General features: G+C 40.8%; 2 protein-coding genes across 4 annotated transcripts; both read right to left on the bottom strand.

Moving 5' to 3' along the window:
* Nucleotides 1-1,007: 1,007 nt before the first annotated feature.
* Nucleotides 1,008-11,863, bottom strand: grm6b (glutamate receptor, metabotropic 6b). Its single transcript, XM_026306364.1, has 11 exons — nucleotides 11,827-11,863; nucleotides 10,076-10,656; nucleotides 7,337-7,553; nucleotides 6,841-6,976; nucleotides 6,544-6,698; nucleotides 6,183-6,323; nucleotides 5,884-6,084; nucleotides 5,008-5,147; nucleotides 3,985-4,608; nucleotides 3,602-3,913; nucleotides 1,008-1,247 (listed from the first exon to the last, which is right to left on the bottom strand). Exons 1-11 carry the CDS (start codon nucleotides 11,861-11,863, stop codon nucleotides 1,008-1,010), a joined length of 2,784 nt encoding a protein of 927 aa, XP_026162149.1.
* Nucleotides 11,864-12,739: 876 nt separating this feature from the next.
* comtb (catechol-O-methyltransferase b) lies at nucleotides 12,740-18,700 on the bottom strand. 3 transcript variants are annotated; one of them, XM_026307472.2, is made up of 6 exons: nucleotides 18,570-18,700; nucleotides 16,555-16,726; nucleotides 13,662-13,779; nucleotides 13,344-13,537; nucleotides 13,123-13,254; nucleotides 12,740-13,028 (listed from the first exon to the last, which is right to left on the bottom strand). In XM_026307472.2, coding segments are annotated over exons 1-6 (798 nt in total). In that variant the 5' UTR covers nucleotides 18,572-18,700; the 3' UTR covers nucleotides 12,740-12,848. The 3 variants fall into 3 exon arrangements, with proteins under 3 accessions (XP_026163257.1, XP_026163256.1, XP_026163258.1); XM_026307471.2 differs by lacking the exon at nucleotides 18,570-18,700 and adding an exon at nucleotides 18,150-18,527; XM_026307473.1 differs by lacking the exon at nucleotides 18,570-18,700 and adding an exon at nucleotides 17,195-18,108.
* Nucleotides 18,701-18,972: the final 272 nt, after the last annotated feature.

Here is an 18,972-nt window from a genome sequence, read left to right on the forward strand (position 1 = left end):
AAAAATGTTACCTTTGGTAACACCTGAGTTGTACATTCTGATCAAGTAACAAAAGGGACATTGCAAATAATATACTGGCAAATAAGGAACTGTTCATTTTAGGAGTTACCTCATGCTGAACAAAGTGCAGAAATTAGAAATTGTGGTAGAGGAGCATTCATGGCATAAATCAAAGCTGGTAGAGATAAGCGTTCTGATATTTTTTGTATATGAATGAAACAGTCTTATCATTTTGACATATTGATATACAAATCTACTTTAAGTCAGTTGCTTGATATGTTGACAACATGAGGAAATGTCAAACACTTATTTCTCCTGTGCAGAAATAACAGTACCTCATAGGTATTTTCATCCTGTTTGCACACATGAAGGTTTCCACAGTGAAAACCAGCTTGAGTGCCTTAATATTAATGAAATGTTTTGTTGTATTAATGATTAATAACTGGATCTTGACTTATTCTGCTGATTATAGTTTAGTAATTAATCATACCTTCCCAGGGGGCTTTATCAGAAATAGTAACAGGACATGAAGGGTGCATTTTAAAAATCTACTTCCAGTGCAATCAGCAGAAAATATGATACCCCATGCAAATAATTCTAGAAATTCATAAAACACAGGCCATGCAGTGGTTTTGAGCCATTTAACGGTAACATTTCATCTGCTGAGATGGACTTCAGCTATGTACATCTTTCTGCAGAGGGTGCCTACTTTTTTTTTTTTGTACTTCCTAAACAGAATTTTTCAGTTAAAATAATGCATTTTTGTCAGTGTGAGGTGTATATGAGGTTGTAAAAAAAAAAAAATGCTTGCAGTCCATTGACAACAGTGCAACATTATCCCAGTCCATGTGTAAGTATACTAAAAAGTTTTCAGATTTAAGGTTGAGCATTTGTGTTTCTTGTCCAGGCCCAGAACAAACGCAGATTTCCTCCCTTTTTGGATCATCACCCATCTCAGTGTGGACTTAGGTCCTTTGGTGATGAAAAGTGATGGGAGTTGTGTTGTTTCACTGCGATCTGTCTGACTCGACCTTGGACTCTCCGTTGTGCTTGTCACTGGACTTCTGAGACAAGTGTGTGGACACGGTGGCTGCCTGTACAATGGCTTTGAAGCTACGTTTTCTCTTCTGGACATTCTGCTCCGGGTGGAAGATGATGACATAGACCTTGGGGATGTAGAGCATGCCCAGGGACACGGTGGCGCTCAAACTCATGGACACTGTCAGGGTGGTGGTCTGGATGAACATCTGTGACAGTAACACCACAGTTAAGAAAAAGTATGCACATACTTAATATTGATTCAGCTCAAATTCTGGTTATTTGTTATTTTCTAAAGTATCTATCAGTGTGGAGTTAATAATGGGTTAAATAAAACACACTATAGGTAATCTCATAAGATGTAGACTTTTCATCTCACAGCACAGGAGGCAGAATTTTCCCCCCTGATTAATGATTTATATCCTGATATATGTAGTCAGGAAAAGAGGCTCTATTTATGGGTTTTGACCGCAACTTCTCAAAGCTCTTCCTCCTATTGCAAGTCCAACAGTAATGATAAGAAGTGACTGAGATCCATCTCTAATGAATTATGAACTCATTATTGAAGCAAACTATATGAATCATATATGAATCAAGACATATGTGCCATAAATAATAATAAATCAGAAATTGCACTGTATCCTCAGCAGTAGCTCAGGCTGGTGCTTGTACAGCAGAGTCTCTTATTAGTAGATTACATCTACTAGTAGATAGAATCAGTAATAGGTGCTTCCTTATGCAAATACAGGCATCAAACAGGTGAATCACCTCCTCGTACATGTGGGCCTACACAGGAGAGCAGTATTTTCATAAGCCAGACAAACGTTACAGTCTATATTTAACTCTTATTCTAAGTGATGATTAATTGAATGGGATGGCTGAATTGGTCTAGGAGGGGTCCTTACCATCCCTCAGCTGCGCTGACCTCCTTTCTTTCCCTCCCTTTTCTTAATTCACTTCATTTCCATTTGGAGGAGGTGAAAAGACTTTAAAAGCACCTCAGGCTTTGTTTCAGCTTGACTGATTCATAATAGCACCTCTCTATTAGTCAAAATGAATCTCTAGCTTTAAAACATTCCCCTAACAGTCTCATACTTTGTGATGGCATAAAGTACCAGACCACAAGCTAAATTAAACTGAGTCCTGTGGAGGCAGGATGTTCTGTGAGTATGACAGGAAGCAAATGTGATATGACAGGCAACAAACTCAGATTTCATCCAAGGGATTCATTTACTCTCCTCATCAGACAAAGTGCTTAGGGTTACACCCAAAAAATGCAATTTTTGTTCTCATCAGAACACAGAATCATTTGTTCTCTGAGTCCTTTAAATGGTGTTTGGCAAACTCCAAGGAGCTATCACCTCATGTCATTTACCCCAAGTGGTGTCTGTCTAACTCTACCATCAAAGCCTGACTGATGGCGTGCTGCTTCCATCAAGTTCACTCATCTTTGCAGAGGACTTTTGAAACTCTGTTACAGTAGTTGCTGGGTTGTTGGTTTCCTCCCTGAGGTTACCCGGAATCCTGGTGGCATCAAACTTCTTCCATTTCACAATTAGTTAAGTCAAAGAAGCTTTACTGTCACTTCAACCATATATAGCAGACGCAGTACACAGTGAAGCGAAACAACGTTCGTTATTGAGGCCACAATGTTTGCTGAAAGCTCACCCTAATCTAGGCCTCACCACAATTTCATCACAGACATTTACATTGTTTCTTAGAATTCTGGTCTGTGTTTTTTTTTTTCTGACATTCAGTGTGAACCATGGGCTCTTATATACAAACATAGGTGTTTCCCTTTCTAACCTTGTCCATTCAGTGCAATTTGCCACAGGGGGACTCCAGTCAAGTTATAGACACAAGAAGGGAAATTAAAGCAAACAAAATGCACCTGATCACAATTTGGAGTGCCACAGCAATGCATCTGTGAATTGCAGTTTGGGACTTTTAATATATTTGTCAATATTTCTAAAAACATGTTTGACTTTCTGATTGTGTAGAAATTGAAGCATGATTTGCAAAAACTGAAACTGTATCTGTTAAAAACCGTCTAAAACCCAACTGTAGATTGTCGATAGAACCTAAGTAGTGAATACTTTCTGAAGTGGCTGTATCCTTTTATTTTCCAGTTATATATTGGTTAATTACTGTAATTATCAGATTGCCAAGGTTCACAGTTCATTCTTGATCTTTGAAGCAGAAGTTGACAAAGTTAGGACTAAAACAATTACTCATTCAATAAATTAGTCTTTTAACAGAATAATAATTACATCAGCTTTAATATTCTAATTATTTGATAATAATCCTTCAAGCAAGAAATCCCAAATTTCAGTTTCTATATAGCAATACTGACCTTTTGTATTCAGCTCATGGTGCTAATAAACATAATTTGGGTGGGCCGGAATGAGCACTTCCAGGACTAGGTTTAGCACTAGGACTAGATTAACCTCTAAAGAAAAAGGAGTAATCTCAGTTGGGATTGCATTTAGTAGATGTTTGAATGATTCTGGACATCAGAAAGTAAGAAAACCATTAAACCCTGTAGAAATGTTGAATTTCCCACCTTCTCAGTTGACTGCGCGGTGCCAAAGAAGATGGGGACAAAGGCCAGCCAGATGATACAAGTTGTGTACATGGTGAAGCCAATGGGCTTGGCCTCATTGAAGGTCTCAGGGACTCCTCTACTCTTGATTGCGTACACTGTGCAGGTGATCATCAGGACAATACTGTAGCTCAGGCATAAGATGAGGGACAAGTCAGACATGTCACACTTCAGCAGTCCACGGGCAAACTCTGGATTCGGAGGCTTCTGCTCCTCGTAGTCAATGATGGTGTGGGGGGGCATTACCCCAAACCAGATGAACACCCCAAGTACCTGCAAAGAAATCAGTGTTAGAGTGCTAAGCATCTTCATTATGTATATGACAAAGGCATTCACAATCTTACCTGCACTGAGATGAGTATAAAGGTGATAATAAGCTGAGAGGTGGGGCTGATGAACTTAGGAGGTGTGACCGACTTCTTGCCCTGTTCGAAGATGCGGTAGATCCTGTTGGTCTTGGTGAGCATGGCGGAGTAGCTGATGCACATGCCAAGACCCAGCAGCAACCTGCGGAAGGCGCAAACAGTAACACTGGGTTCAGCTATCATGAAGAAGGTGATGAGGTAGATGAGGAAGATCCCCGTCAGCAACACATAGCTGAGCTCTCTGCCAGAGGCTCGAACAATGGGTGTGTCGTTGAAGCGGATGAAAGTGACGATGACTCCAGTGGTGGCCAGGATACCAAGGATGGCAAGGAAGACAGGGATGATGGCCCAAGGAGAACTCCACTCCAGCTTGATGATGGGCGTGGGTCGGCAGCCCGTGCGGTTCTTTAAAGGCCTCATGTCAAAGGGGCACATGTCGCAGGTGAACTCGTCCAGCAGGTACTGGTAGCCATCGCAGAGTTCACAGTGCCAGCAGCAGGGAACACCTTTCACCATCTTCTTCCTCTCGCCGGGCTCACAGGGGAAGCTGCACACCGACTCAGGAATCTTAAGGTCACCGCCTGACCACTGCATCTCCTCTGGCTATGGTGAATGTACACACACACACACACACAGGGATTGTTTTATTTTCATTTAAGTATTGTAAGTATCGGCTAAGTCTTTAAAAAGGGCTAAAAACCAAAACAGACCTCAAGCCAACAGATGAAGAAACATGCCACTGCAATGAAATTACAGGAATCGTTCCCGCTTCTGATTGGCTGAACACACCTGATCCAGGTAATCAGCAGATTTTTCTTAACTTTCAACAGAGCCAGGCTGTTTCCAGTCATTATGCCATACTAAACCACCCTGCTGCTGGCTCTAGATACATAGTTAGCTTTAAACAGTGAGAGAGGGCTCTACCTTCTTATCTAGGTATCTTCACAAAAATAATCTTGAATTTTTATTTTTCACAAATAAATGAAAACCAAATATATTTACATTGAGCCTGAGGTGGTTTGTCCATTGGCCGATAACCTTGTAACCAGGGTTGCTGACATTAGAGAGTTGGTACTGGAAGATGTCATACCGTCCAGGAGCATCTCCATTCTCATTGAACATCACTCCGGTGCCTGCACTGCCTGTTTGATGGAGACAGATTGTTAGTGACCTGTGCACTATTAAAACTGCAAAAAAAAAAAAGTGAGTCAGTGGAGATAAGGAATTTAAGCTTTCTACGGTGGAGAGATGCACTCCTGTTTTTAGTGGCATAAAAAAGACACCCACATGTCATTAAATACAGCTTGCATTTGCTTTGTTAAACCTTGTAAAATCATGTGAAAGCTAAGTGCAAGAGGCTCTTTATTGAAGTACAGTCTGTCAGTGCACTCTCTCTGTGATTGAATGTTCCTCTCGGGTCCCTGCAGGCGTTCAATCAGAAAATCCTCCATACAAGCCATGGTTATCCAGCAGTAAATAGGATGCTTTCATGAAACACTTTTTTTTTTCTTTTTCCAAACTGTGACTTTTTTATGAAAGATGAGGATGAAAAGCTGGAGCGTAGAGAGAAGAGCGAAGAGGCAGCCCTAGGGAGGAGATATGCCTTGAAGAAATAGGCTGTTTAGCTAGGTACATTAGCAGAAACATCTCAGGGCTCCCAGCTTCCATGCTGGCCTCTCTTTTATTGAATTCTATTTTAAATCTGTTGCTTTTCAAGCCCTCTACAGTGATAGAGAGCAGAAATGGAAAAGTAAGTCACCACAGATCCTATCACTCAGTTTCTTGCCCGGTTTTATCAAAGAAATTAAAGTGTTTTTGTTTTTTTTTTTTAAATCTAGATGATCACATAAAAAAAAAGATAGAAAGCCGATAGCTCACCATTGAAGTTGACAGAACGAATATATTGGAGGAGCATCCGTCCTTCCACAGGGTCCATTTTTTCACAGACACCCATGGAGCCAGGACACAAGTCCAGGTGCATGCTGTGTAGGGCATGGGCCATGGCATAGACAGCATCAATCACAAACTGCACTTTGCCCTCCTGTTCATACTGTGAGTCTCGGCTGATTCTTTCTTCACCTGGCAGATAAAAAAGTGTCAAACAAGGCAACGGTAAAGAGACAAGGCTCCAAAGGGAATCAGAAATGTTTGATTCCCCCCTGTATGTTAAACTGTACCTGTACATTTTCTTCTACCAGATTCATATTTCACACCAGGACGAGGCAGTTTGCACTTGAAATCATCCTCCCAGAATTCTGCAAACCAGACGTTTCTTCTATTGTTTTCTAGAGACCTTGAAGTGAAGTATTGGTCGAACCCTAAATCGTTTTACAAACCACAATGTTCATTCAGGTTCATGAAGATTTTATTGATCTGTTGAAACACATCATTCAGTGCAACCAGTCTAATCTTTTTTTTTTTTTTTTTTTTAGTTGTAGCATTGGTTTTAGACTCATCATATTTCACAGAATATCGCAGAGACTACATCCAGGTGGTTTGAGTTAGATGTAATAGTCAGATTCAATAAATTTGTCTTACCATCAATAGAGGCTCTTTTTGGCAAGATGGTGACAGCTCCCTCAGCCACTTCCTCCTGGTCTTGAACTGGGGAGTTTTTAGCTCCCCAACTATCAGAGCCAACAAACAGGAAATGACCCGTCAGGTTGGCCTTTTTGGCAGCCTGCAGCACCCGTCTGAAAGAGGACAGATACTTCATCACAAACATTCCATTTTACTCGTGTGCTGATGGACAAATGTCCTTATCAAAAAAGAAACCTGAAAGCTTGCACCATTTGACTGATGGCCTAATACAGCATGCAGTAGAGCTCGACTCACTTGATGTCATCCTCGTTGGCAAAGATGATGACCCCCCGGGCGTTAGAGGTTTCCATCAATCTCTTGACAATTTTGTCAAATTCCCCTGGTCTGGGCTCTCTGGGAATCTTTATTGACTGTGCAATACACAGCCCTCCTGCATCATCGATATGAGAAGCATGTTGGCATTACAGTACATCCCTGTTTTCTCTCATTACTGCACACTGGAATCATTCTGCATATTATACTAATAATAATATCACTGAATCTGAAAGGTATATGATAGATTACTAAAAATATCGAAGTATGTTATATAAACTGAGATATATATGTTCCCCTGCAGGAACAAAAAAACAAGGGAGTTGGGATTTACCCAATGAAGCCAGAACCCTAGCAATGGCATTTGAGCTTTTAAACCCATGTTAGTTGATGACAACTGTCTGCCCTGGTAGTCCTTATATATTCTGTCATATTTTTTAATGAGTGAATAAATTATCCCTACAGCCAGACACACAACCTGCTTCTCTGGATATCTGGATGAAGGCGTCAACACCGCTTTCGCCATAGTTGCCCTCAGAGGCCAGAGTGGAGACATAGTTCCAGCCCATGGCTTTGACGATATCCACCATGGCCTGGGCCTGGTAGGAATCAGGAGGCACCACACGAGAGAAGAATTCGTAGCGGCTGTTGTCGCTCAGCTCTGGGGCAGTGGAGGCATAGCTGATCTGGGGGATCTGAGGCATACAGATGGGACGAAAGAGTCAGGTCAAGTGGAAAACATGAGCAACACTAATTATTAGGCCAATAGTGAATCCAAAGGTAAAAAGAGGCAGTGAAGTAGGTCAGAGGATGATGCACCACTTATTCACAGACCAAACCTTAACAGTGTCTAAATGGAGTCATTCCACATTAATACTGACAAGTTGTAGTGCATTAAAATCCCCAAACTGGACTATCATAGAGAGTTCATCTCTTGAACATCCGGTGTTCTCAGTAATTCTCAGAACTGAGGCAACTTCGTAGTGCGGTCTGTCCAGAGCTGAAGGATAAAGCCAACGTCACAGCGAAATACAGATGGCAGGACCCACAGCTGTAAAAGCAGTTGTTTGAAAAAAAAATGGATGAAAGCTTAATTTACTGGTCTGCTACATCTTAAATCACATAGTTTATGTTGACAGTCTCAACAGTGGCCCTTCTAACCCAGCTAATGCTCGCCCACCCACCATGGCTTACCATTGGCCCCCGTGGAAGGGACGAGGAGATAAAGGTAGACACAAGGGGTAGTGAAGGGAGAAGGAGAGAGCAGCGAGAGAACCATTTCACAGATTATCTGGAAGGATTATAGGGGTTTTAGTCAAATTACATTAAGCACAGAGGGAGAGACAGAGATCAAGAGACTATAAGGTTAGCATTTCTCAGTTGTAAGCCATACAATATATTTAATTCTGATGGCCACGTGCAGCTTAAATTTGCTGTTCTGTGTTGGACCCATCAAACTTAAATGTACCGGACATCCTCCACATTTTACAGCACGTGGTAAACTTTCTCCAAATCTAAGATCTTCCACCGTAGAGTGACATCAGTGTCCAGAGGAGTCAACAGAGTGATTCAAATATTTGTCTGTTTGTCATGGACAAGTTGACACACAATCCTCTCCATATTAATCCCATAGAAGCATCTGCACCAAATCAATGAGCCATATCAGTAACACAAGTATCCTGTTACAGCCCTGTCCTGCTGGAATCCCCTCAATATTGAGAGAATGATGGAAACCCTATTCTGGGATCTAAGCCAAGGAGACGCAAACAATGTTTAGCACTGACATGACGTTACTAAATGTCAGTGCTAAACGATAAGAAAGCATGTATTTTTAAGATACGTGTATATTTATGATTTTTAAGACTCAGGAATGAGCATGAAATATGCCTACAGGTGCTTTCTCAAACATTAAATTGAACATTATAACTGTTTTTTCAATGATTAATGTGATTACCAGCTTACAATAAATTTGTCAGAAAAGAAATAAATCCTATTGTTAGTAATAGGGCTCCAACTAATGATTAGTTCATTAATATTTAATACAAAGATCCCCTCATCTATTATCTATACTGCTTATCCTTTAGAGAGTTGCAGAGGGGTGGCCAAGCAAATGGTTAGGTACATTCTGGATAAGTCTGTCACAGAACTTATATGAAAATGATTTTATTACAATTAGATTTAGTCTATAATTAATTTGAAAATGTACAAAAATGGATTTGAAATTGCAAAATGGTGTTTCTCATTAATCAATTTATCTGCCTAGGAGTTCAATACACAAAAATATAAAAGTATTAAAAGTACTGCATGCCAGCTGACCATCCTTGGCTCTCAGCATCCTTATTATAAAGAATGCCGCAACAAGTAGATTGCAGACCAGTGCAAATGTAAGACTTCATGTTTTTTTTATAAAACAAATTCAGCCAGTGGTTTTTATTTTTAGAAATCTCTAGATTTCTGGCAGACCAGCTCAGTAAGCCCATGAGAACATGGCATAATGTCGGATTTACACAGACTCATCATCGCTACAAGCAGTCCAATCAATTATCAAAGGTCAGTCATCTGTTAAAAAAAAAACTCTACACAGTAACACGGATTAGCCTGCAGAGGCCAGCCATGACAATGGATTCATAGACCCATGAAGTGTGTCTACCATTCAGAAATTCATTCAAATTATTCTGCATTTCTAAATTATATCAGCCTGAAATTCATGCTCAACGATACAGCAACAATACGGTGTCATGTAACATTATCAACACATATCCAACTCAAAATGAAACATTCTTATTAAATGTGAGGAGTTCTCTTAACGAGGTTTGTCAAACCTATAACTGTACTGCAACCTTAAATAACTTATGTGACTTAGAAGTAATTTGACTTGAAAATATATGTAACTTAAATATACAAATACGTGTGTTGCTTATATTTGGACATTCATTGACACAGTCTCACATGATTCATAGTTTTAAAAAAATGTTTAATGCCAAACTTTCTTTGTGTTGTGACCCTTTAAAACTTGTGACCCCCATTACTTATTTAATTTCAAGGATTTGGACTCCTCAGATTTATCTGGGGGCCAACTGGGGGATCCTGGACCAAGGGTTAGAAATCACTGTTCTAATGTTATGACCACTACCTCATCAGCTTACTTACCAAACAGAGAAGTTGCCACAAATATGTTGCCCTGTCAGTGTTTAATGATTGGAAAGGGAAATCTCACCGCAAACAGCCTGAGCACATTGGCCACCATGATGGACACTGAGCTGCCCGATGCCCCGATCACTCCGACCACCCTCTCTGGTTTGGGGATGATGGGGGGTTCTCCATTTGAGCATCGTACATCTGAGGTGTCCTTCTGAATGAGGGCCTGGACAAAAGTGAGCGACTGCTCCAGGGCATAGGTGTCTCTAGAGCAGGTATCCAGGATCCGGACTCCCAGAGTGATGTTAGGCAGCAGGTCTGGGTCACTATTGATCTGGTCCAAGGCATACAGCATGGCTTCCAGTCGATGGATCCCTTTCTCTCTCTTAATCTCACCACATGGTACCCCAGCGGGGCCTCGCGAGTGCACCGGGAACAGCCCACCCAGGGTGATGTCGCCCTCAATTTTGATAGACTGAGGCTGGGTGCTCTGCTGGGCCCACGAGCCCGGACTGACTCCCACCAAAAGAATCCAAAGCAGCCCAGGCCACGTCCTGTATCTTGATGGTGAACTGAACCAGGAGCACTGATGGGATGATGTCATGATGTTGACCTGCAGAGGTACTGACAGCACCAGGCCACTCCCTCTACCCTTGGCAACTGGGGACAGTCAGAAAGAAGGATTTAAGGGCTTTTTGTCATCTCTTTAAACTGTTGTGTATTTTCCATAGCCTCAGTCTTTCTACTGAGAAAAAGAGACTATTAGACACATCACAAATGAATAATTAAATAGAAAATGCCAATTTTAATGCTTACAACATTACACCAAATATAATACTTTTAGCTGTCTTGGATTAGTTTATACATGCTGTCAGTAATTCTGTATGTCTTATGTCATCCTTGGAGAATTAAGGTTGTGAGAGCAAACATCTAAAGATTTTGTTTCCAGTCTTATGTTATTTTATTGCACAGCATAGACCTTCCAGTGATCCTGTGGCACTGCTGAACAAGAGTCCCTTTTCGAGGTACCAATGTGTTTAAGTGCACGTGTGCTTGTAGTCTGACATTTGTGATGATACATTAAATCAGAACTAGGAAAATGTAAGAAAAACAATCATATGAATTATGTTTGTGCACAGCTGGCTGAAGGAAGAATTTTAGGCAGCATGCATGATGACACAGTGAGTATTGGAAGCTTTTATCACAAAGAGCTAGGAGCCATGATGGAAAACATTATAAATTTTGCAAAACAGAAAACATCAACTGAACCTTTGCTGCATTTCATGCTCCAAAAGCTGGAGTAGGTTAATTATATCTGCACGAAGATCACTAACATCTTCCACTTATCAACTGTCCCCGAAAGCATCTAAATTTAAAATACTTAGAATGTCAATTTACTGAATATTTCTAGGCAGAAACTCTACCACTCCTTGGGAACTATAAAATATGTAGAACATCATATAGAAACTTGATTTTGTCGTAAGTTTAGTATTAAAAGATGCACATTAAAACGTACATAATGGGAATTAAATGGTTACCATTGCATGTAAACAGATTTCATTTCTGTCAAATTGCAATACAGTTTATGGTGTTACATATTGATATGTTTTGTGCTGCACTTGCAAAGTTACATTTGTGATGTTCAAATGATGCAAATCATATAAAAAGATTCTCAGATTACTAAAACTGTAAATCTAAGCTGCCAAGTGCACACTATTGTTGCGATTGACCATTTTCACTTTTAAAGACACTATATTATGTTAAGAGAAATTCTCCCACATAAAGGCACTTCTTACCTGCCCATTGTTCATCAACCAGTCTTGGCTTTACCCGTCACATGAGCTTTTTCACACAGGCCTCCATCCATGGTCCAAAATGTGATTATATTTCTAGAGGCAAGGCTCTCCGCTCTTCACCGAAAGTAAATCCTCTATCATCTCAGACAGCCGCTGTGCACTCTCAAAAATAACCAGAACACGCCAAAAACAATGGTCTAAAGGAGAAGTGATTTATCAAGAATGAACCTACACACTTACACTTTTGAGGCTTTTGGGTACAGTATCATAGCAGAATCCTGGAAAAGTGGAGAAAAGCACATTACAGCAGTGAGATTCTACAAATCACTGCCAAATCCCTTAAAAGCTCTCTCTCTCTCTCTCTGTGTTTCTTTTCCTCTGTGTGCATCCCTGTCCAGCGAGCCCCCTCCTCTCACTCACTCCTCTCTCTCTTCCTCTCTGATGAACCCTCTCCTCGCTCATTCTCGCAGTGCACTAATGGCCACGGATTGGGATTATCATGCAGGCGTCTGTGAAGAAAGTACTAGGTGAACTAGCCCATGTATTTCCTTTTTTTCATACAGCTGAATCAAATGCTGAAACCCCCCCACCCCCCACCCACACACACTATGGACCTGTGTCACTCTCTGAGATTAGATGTGCTGTGATTTGATTCATACTCTCCTTCACACACATACACACCAACCCTCTCTTTCACACACCTGGCACAGTGGTGGACAATATCAGCACAAAATAGGTTTGTGCACCACAGAATGCAGCTGGATTAGATTAATTATTGATCTTCCTTGATGTACTGGGAAGACCAGCCCCCATATCAGTTTGCAGCTCATCACCTGTCAGCTTGGTACTCATTGCTGCTGCCTACTGTAGCAGAGTAGAAAGAGATTGCATACAGTTTTAACACTTCTGTCATTAAAATAAAACATAAAACGACAGATTTCTTTTTCAGTTTACAAATGACTTTTAATTTGAAGTAAAAGGTCCAACAGCATATTAGCGAATCCACGGCAATGGAGGTTTAGTACTTGTGTAAACATGATCTTTTTTTGTTAAAATCTATCCTAAGAAAACAGACTTCTCTAAGCCATCCTCAGCCTTGGTGTACTCCAGGTGGGATATGAAGTACTGGCTTTTGTAGCATGGGCTGCTCCGGACATACTCCAGGTAGTCAGGGGTTCCTGGGCAGATGACGTTGTCTGCCACTAACACGCTGCCTTTCCTGAGCAGGCCACACTTCTGATTTATAAAAAAACAGAAGAAAAACCTAAATGAGTGTCATGGCAGAAAGACCAAGAGGTTGAACAGTGTAAAATTACCACAACCAACTTGCCTCCATCAATTTTGTGTCAGGAAGGTAGCGATCCTTCCAGTGGTCCAGGAAAACCAAGTCAAATGTGTTAATCCCAAACTGCTCCTGGATTTTGGGAATCCAGTCACCAGATGATCCTTCCACCAACTGGACCTAGAAAGAAGAAACACACTGACTTCACTTTGCAATCTGTTTAATTCATTTCAGTTTCAGTTTGTGTAAAGTTATCATCAGCCATCTACCTTGTCCTGCAGCCCTGCCCATGCAATGACTTGACGGGCAATTGCGGCAAAGTCTGGGTTAAATTCAAGAGTGATTAGTTTGGCATTGGGTGGAAGCAGACTGGCGATCCGCACTGTAGAGTAGCCACAATATGTTCCCAGCTCCAACACAGTGACTGGGTTCACCTCAGACACTATTGAGTCAAGAATGCAGCCTGTGGCCAAAGACATAAGGAAAAAGATTAAAAAAAAACAAAAACAAAACAAAACCTCAGGGCACACAGCTGGGTCAAGAAAAGTAATGATGATCACACAGACAGAGAATGAGAAAATCAGCACCTTTCTCATCCCCCACATTCATGGCCCACTCCTTGTGTCTGCAGAACTCGTCGATGGCTCTGACCACGCTGCGAGGGTTTCCTCTAGTGGCGTTCTTCTGTACTGCACTCAGGAGCCGCTAAAAACAGAACCAATTGGTCAAGGAAGCATCACTAGCACTGCATGCCGAAAACAGTATTTAGACTAGCACATCACTTCAGCTGATGTTTGCTCTTTTTTTGTTTTTGTCATTGCAGTTATCACTTAATCCCTTATTGAAAAGAAAGATGTAAACCTAAACTGATTTTAAGCGGTGCTCAAGATCAAGAAAGCCAGTAGCTTTAGAGTTCTTCAACTAGGTGGGCCGGAATTACTTCCGGGGTCAACTGAGGAGCGATAAAATACAGGAACTGAGATTCGTCCCATGTTTCCTGCTCCTTGACCCCCATTTCCAGTCAGCTGATCACCACCTGTTCTGCTGTCTGCCCACAAAGCTGTTTCTCATGAGTTCATAAAGCTGCCTGTGGATATTAGTACTGCATGAGTCTGTCCCAGTACCCACACTTGTATTATAAGCGAGTGGCCAAATGGCTATTTGTGGTTCGCAGTAATTGCCTGTGAAGACTGCAAGCAAGTGCAGGTTTATCAGTGCCCACTGAGGGAATCCTTTCACACAGTCAGCTACTATACATAGCACAGTTGAGCTCAGATGATCTACAGGATGATTAAAAAGTTTTATTCAAAGGGAAGTGTATCCCAAACATCAACATGGTCTATTATATTACATCTGTCCCTGTTGGTGGTGATAAGTCTATAATCAGGTTTTAGGACCAACATTTAATCAACAGACAAGATGTTAAAGGCATTTTCTATAGATCAAATCAATAATAATCAAAAATCAAATATTAATGTCCAAACATTGCAACAATGTAACAGCCAAACATCCATGTGCACACTGTAGTTTTAATGAGGTTGATTGGACAGACCTACCCTGTAGCCCTGCATAAGAATTTGGATATTTCTTTGCAAAACCTGCTGGCAAGTTTTTAAACTACTAAACTACTAAATTTTGCATTTTGTTCTGAATCTATCTGATTGCCATTGTTGCGATGGACATTTGTCTGCAACTAAGGAGCATGTTTTTTTTCATATAAAACAATAAAAAAATATATAGATGAAAGACTGCATTGAGTGACTAGCCTGATCACAATGGCATAACTTTGACTTCTTATTCCAAAACCTTTTGCTAATGACTAAGTGGGCTATATTTCAATATACAGTCCACAATCAGATATCCAGTGTTTCAGTTTGCATTAGTCAACAGACCACTTTAGAGAAGCCTGTCAATTTGATTCCTTAATCAAATGCATGCTGCCTATGAGTATGCCTGTCTACAAGTGTAAAGTATAAAATGTAAAATTCATTTCTACTTATTTTTTCTACTCGTTTGCTGAGCCACATTGTCAACATGTTGTGCTCAAAAGACAAAAAGGCTGAAAGCCACAGATGATGAGTCATCTGCCCAAATTAATTAGTACCAAGAGAAGAAGGAGCTTTTCTCAGGAAGCAATTAACAAGTGTGGATTCACACATTTGTACCAATATATACATGCCCACTGTGTATGTGTCACATGCACCATTAATTATCTGCTTTTCCTTTTATAGCGTGTACTTTAGATATGTTATTTGTACTTTGTCCTTTTAAGGTAGTCTCTCACTTATAAATGTTGTAACATCTATCTGCAAAACCTATTATCTTCTGTAGTTTCCTCCACCACCATGACAGCTTTACTGCTGAAATCCATAATACTTGTGCAATCCAATGACACATATAGAATGTAAACTTTACCCCTAGTTTTTGCCCCACTACACCAGCAGTTAACGAGAGTAGATTATATTTTGCCCAGCAGCATATTACCTTTGCTCGTCACTGTAAGAAAAACACAGAAAAAAAGTGAAAGTGACTATTTTTGTCAAGTATGGTGACCCATACTCAAAATTCCCCTCTGCATTCAACCCACCCAAAGTGCACACACACACACAGAGCAGTGCGCAGCCATTGCTGCAGCACCCAGGGAGCAGTTGGGGGTTCGGTGCCTTGCTCAAGGGTCTCACCTCAGTCATGGTATTGAAGGAGGAGAGGGCACTGGCTATTCACTGGCTACCCTACCCTAAATTCTAAACACCAACAATTCTTGAGACTTGAACCCACAATTTTCCTGTCTACAAGTCCAACTCTCTGTCCTTTAGGCCACGACTGCCCCAGTGTGGCTCTATGGTTCAGTGTTCATCAGTGGGTTGGTCCACCACCAGTGACTGACAGCTTAACAACCCTTGGATGGATTGTCATGCAATTTTGTAGAGACATTCATGATCCTCGGAGGATGAATCCTAAGTTTTCCTTTGTCTCTCTAAAATGTCTGTTGGATGCATTGCCATGACATCTGGTACTGACATTCATGACCTCCTCAGGATATATAGTAATACCTTTGGTGAAACTCTGGACTTTTCATCTAGTAAGTCTTTTTTTTTTTTTATTTAAATAAGACTAAATACAATTTTTGTTTGTGGCTAATTGGAAAATCTTAACATGCTAACAGACTAAACTAAGAATGTGAACAGTGGAAAGATCCTGCCTGCTTGACATAACTGTCAGCATTGTCGTTTGTACCATAGCTCAGCCCTCAGTCTGGTTTCTTCACACCCCATATATTTGAACATCCAAAGTACAGTAAACATGCATGTCCAGGTATACGCATTCACTTTAGTGTCATTGACATTGGCACCTTTGATTCCTTTACAAAACCCTGTTTTGTAATAGCTTGAATCTCTTGTGCAGCAGCACATCACACCAATCTGGTCGCTAATGTGTTCGAGCTGTGAAAGGTGAGTATGGTGTATAGTGAAGTCACACCTGAGGACGAGTAGACTGGGTCAGTGTGTTCATGATCCTCTCCACAATGACATCGTGCCACATCAGTGCCAGTCCTCCGTGATACTGCACGACGGCTGGGATCACCCATCTGTAGAGAGCATACAAAAGAGCTGCTCCACCGGTGAAACTGTAAAGAAGAGTCAGCGACATCCTGCAATCAGAAGAGAACATAGACATCAGTGATACAGTGCACTGTGGAATCAGGCTGAGATAAATGAAGCAGAGACACACAGTGCAGTAAGAACACATCTGCATGAGATAAATGAAAGCTCTCCTATCTCTCCTCACTCTACCTCTTCCTTTGTGTCAGCCTAATGAGATGGGTGTTTACTATGCAGTGTACAATACTGTTACCGCTTCGGTTTTCATTATCAGCTGCTGCTGCCATGTTCAAACTACACACCCGCACACAGGTTATATCTATTGCGATAAGCACAGGTAAACAAATAACAGCGCTTTGCAGCTTTTCCACTCTCAGACGTAATTTGTTTAAATAGCACAAGCACAGATGAAGTGGGAAGAACAGAACAAACACAGGAGGAGAAATGCGCAGCCAGAATTCTAAACAAGGGCTCCTTCTGTGGGAAAGCATGAAGAGCATGGCTGGAAACAACCCTACCTTGCACAAATAATGACTAGTGGTAGTGAAAGACCAATGGTGGCTGAGGTAATCCCATTTGATTTGGTGTTTCAGTTGCATGGCAACTGTGTGGGGGTTAAGAGCTATGTCATGAACGGCAGAGCGCTGGAACTTTGACCTTTAGCTTCCTCCAAACGTACAAGGGATTCAGAGACTGAAATGCAAAAAAAATCCTGTTGTGGTTTATAAACACACTTTTAATTCATCATCATGTAGAGACAGTAACAAGTTCAGGGTTGGAAATGAACTTTTTTTGTCCACCTCCCTCTTTGGCTGCTGGATTCTAAAATCTAGTTTGTTTTTGTTTTTTCACCAGAGACTTTATTGTTTTAACCTGCAACATGTAACTAATATAGTAAGACCTGCAATATTTCAGTATGATTATCTATGTAAATGAACCAAATTACTCCATTAGGTAAATATTTAAACTCTTAAGGAAAATACTGACATTCACTGTCTCACGCACACCACATTATTGTTGTAGTAGCCGTTTGGCAAAACATTGCCCTTGGCCACTTGAAATAAACTAAAGTCACTAATTAGTTAGAGCTAAAACCGTGTCTCCCCTCAATAAACAAACCGACTACAAGTCCTGAGGTCTTGCTCCATCTGTGAGTCTTGCTCTGATCAGTGTAGTGGGGTGGGGGCCATTTATTACATGTCTCCTATGTATATGTTTTATTACCCAACAGCGGCTGCTAGGTTAGGCAAATTCAGCTGCCACTCCAGAAAAAAGAAAAAAAAAGCATTCTAATTATTTCCAACCCTGCTGTGCACAATGAATTTGATATCTATGAAAATGACCCCATAAAATAAAAACCCTTATAAAAGAGAGAACAATAAAACATAGGTTATCCATATATCTATATATATCGTTTGTTGTGAAAATGGCACGAATGAGGACTAATGGAGAAATGTCAGTTTGGCAACAAACCTAATCTTTGTTCTTCGCCCATCTCTCAGAGCTGAGTGCATGTGCAGAGTTTGGTTGAGGCCGTTTTACCTACAGTATATTTTCCCGGTCTCTCTCCCCTGTCACATCACAGCGAACACAAATACACACCACAGCTCAGACGCCAGCTGTTTCGTCTTTTTTCCTCCCGAAGACAAATCATTTTAACAATAGTTGTTCGAAATAAATACTCGTAAATAAAACACACACACACACACACACACGCACGCGCCATATGCGCTTTGCAGAATGTCGTGTTCTGTTTCGGCTCCACCCCTAGAGTGCAGACACCCTAAGTCCAAACAAGTAAATCCAGGCTGAACCTTGGTCTCCCTTGAGCAACACTGGAATAAACATAAGAAAAACTCTTTTTTTTCACATCAAACTAAAAATAAGACTTACATGTGCGGGCAGGCGACGCTCCCTGTCCTCTTCTCACCTCCTCTTGCTGCTACAGAAAATGATTTTTTTTTTTTTTTTTTTAAAACAGCTCACCATATACCCGCATTTTACATGAGGCTAACTCCTCCCTCCTTTTTTTTCCAGCCCCTCTAGGAGTTCTGTTGGATGTCAACATGCCAGGAATTCATAAGAGATCTAATCTCAGTGGTGAACACACGTGAACACACACTCAGTGGTTACAAAAATAAGGGAATAATTGCTGTTCGCCATTAAACTATTTATTAGTTATAGTCAGTACTGTTGAAACCACTATCATTATGTCTACATGTTTACATATACATATTTCAGGACTTCAGTCCTATTATTCAAGTATAACTGTCTATATTTTCATTACATTTTCATT

Source organism: Mastacembelus armatus, chromosome 5, assembly GCF_900324485.2.
Source record: "Mastacembelus armatus chromosome 5, fMasArm1.2, whole genome shotgun sequence".
Lineage (NCBI taxonomy): Eukaryota > Metazoa > Chordata > Actinopteri > Synbranchiformes > Mastacembelidae > Mastacembelus > Mastacembelus armatus.

What these genes read in the sequence shown, in the direction of transcription:
- comtb (XM_026307471.2), bottom strand. Translation starts at nt 18,190, where the DNA reads ATGCACTCAGCTCTGAGAGATGGGCGAAGAACAAAGATTAG. An exon ending in GAATGTGGGGGATGAGAAAG is followed by an intron (nt 13,538 to 13,661) that starts GTGCTGATTTTC and finishes CTTTGGCCACAG; the next exon opens with GCTGCATTCTTGACTCAATA. An exon ending in CTGACACAAAATTGATGGAG is followed by an intron (nt 13,029 to 13,122) that starts GCAAGTTGGTTG and finishes TTTATAAATCAG; the next exon opens with AAGTGTGGCCTGCTCAGGAA.
- grm6b (XM_026306364.1), bottom strand. Translation starts at nt 11,863, where the DNA reads ATGGATGGAGGCCTGTGTGAAAAAGCTCATGTGACGG. An exon ending in TGAAAAAGCTCATGTGACGG is followed by an intron (nt 10,657 to 11,826) that starts GTAAAGCCAAGA and finishes GACTGTCCCCAG; the next exon opens with TTGCCAAGGGTAGAGGGAGT. An exon ending in CCGCGCAGTCAACTGAGAAG is followed by an intron (nt 1,248 to 3,601) that starts GTGGGAAATTCA and finishes TTACTGTCACAG; the next exon opens with ATGTTCATCCAGACCACCAC.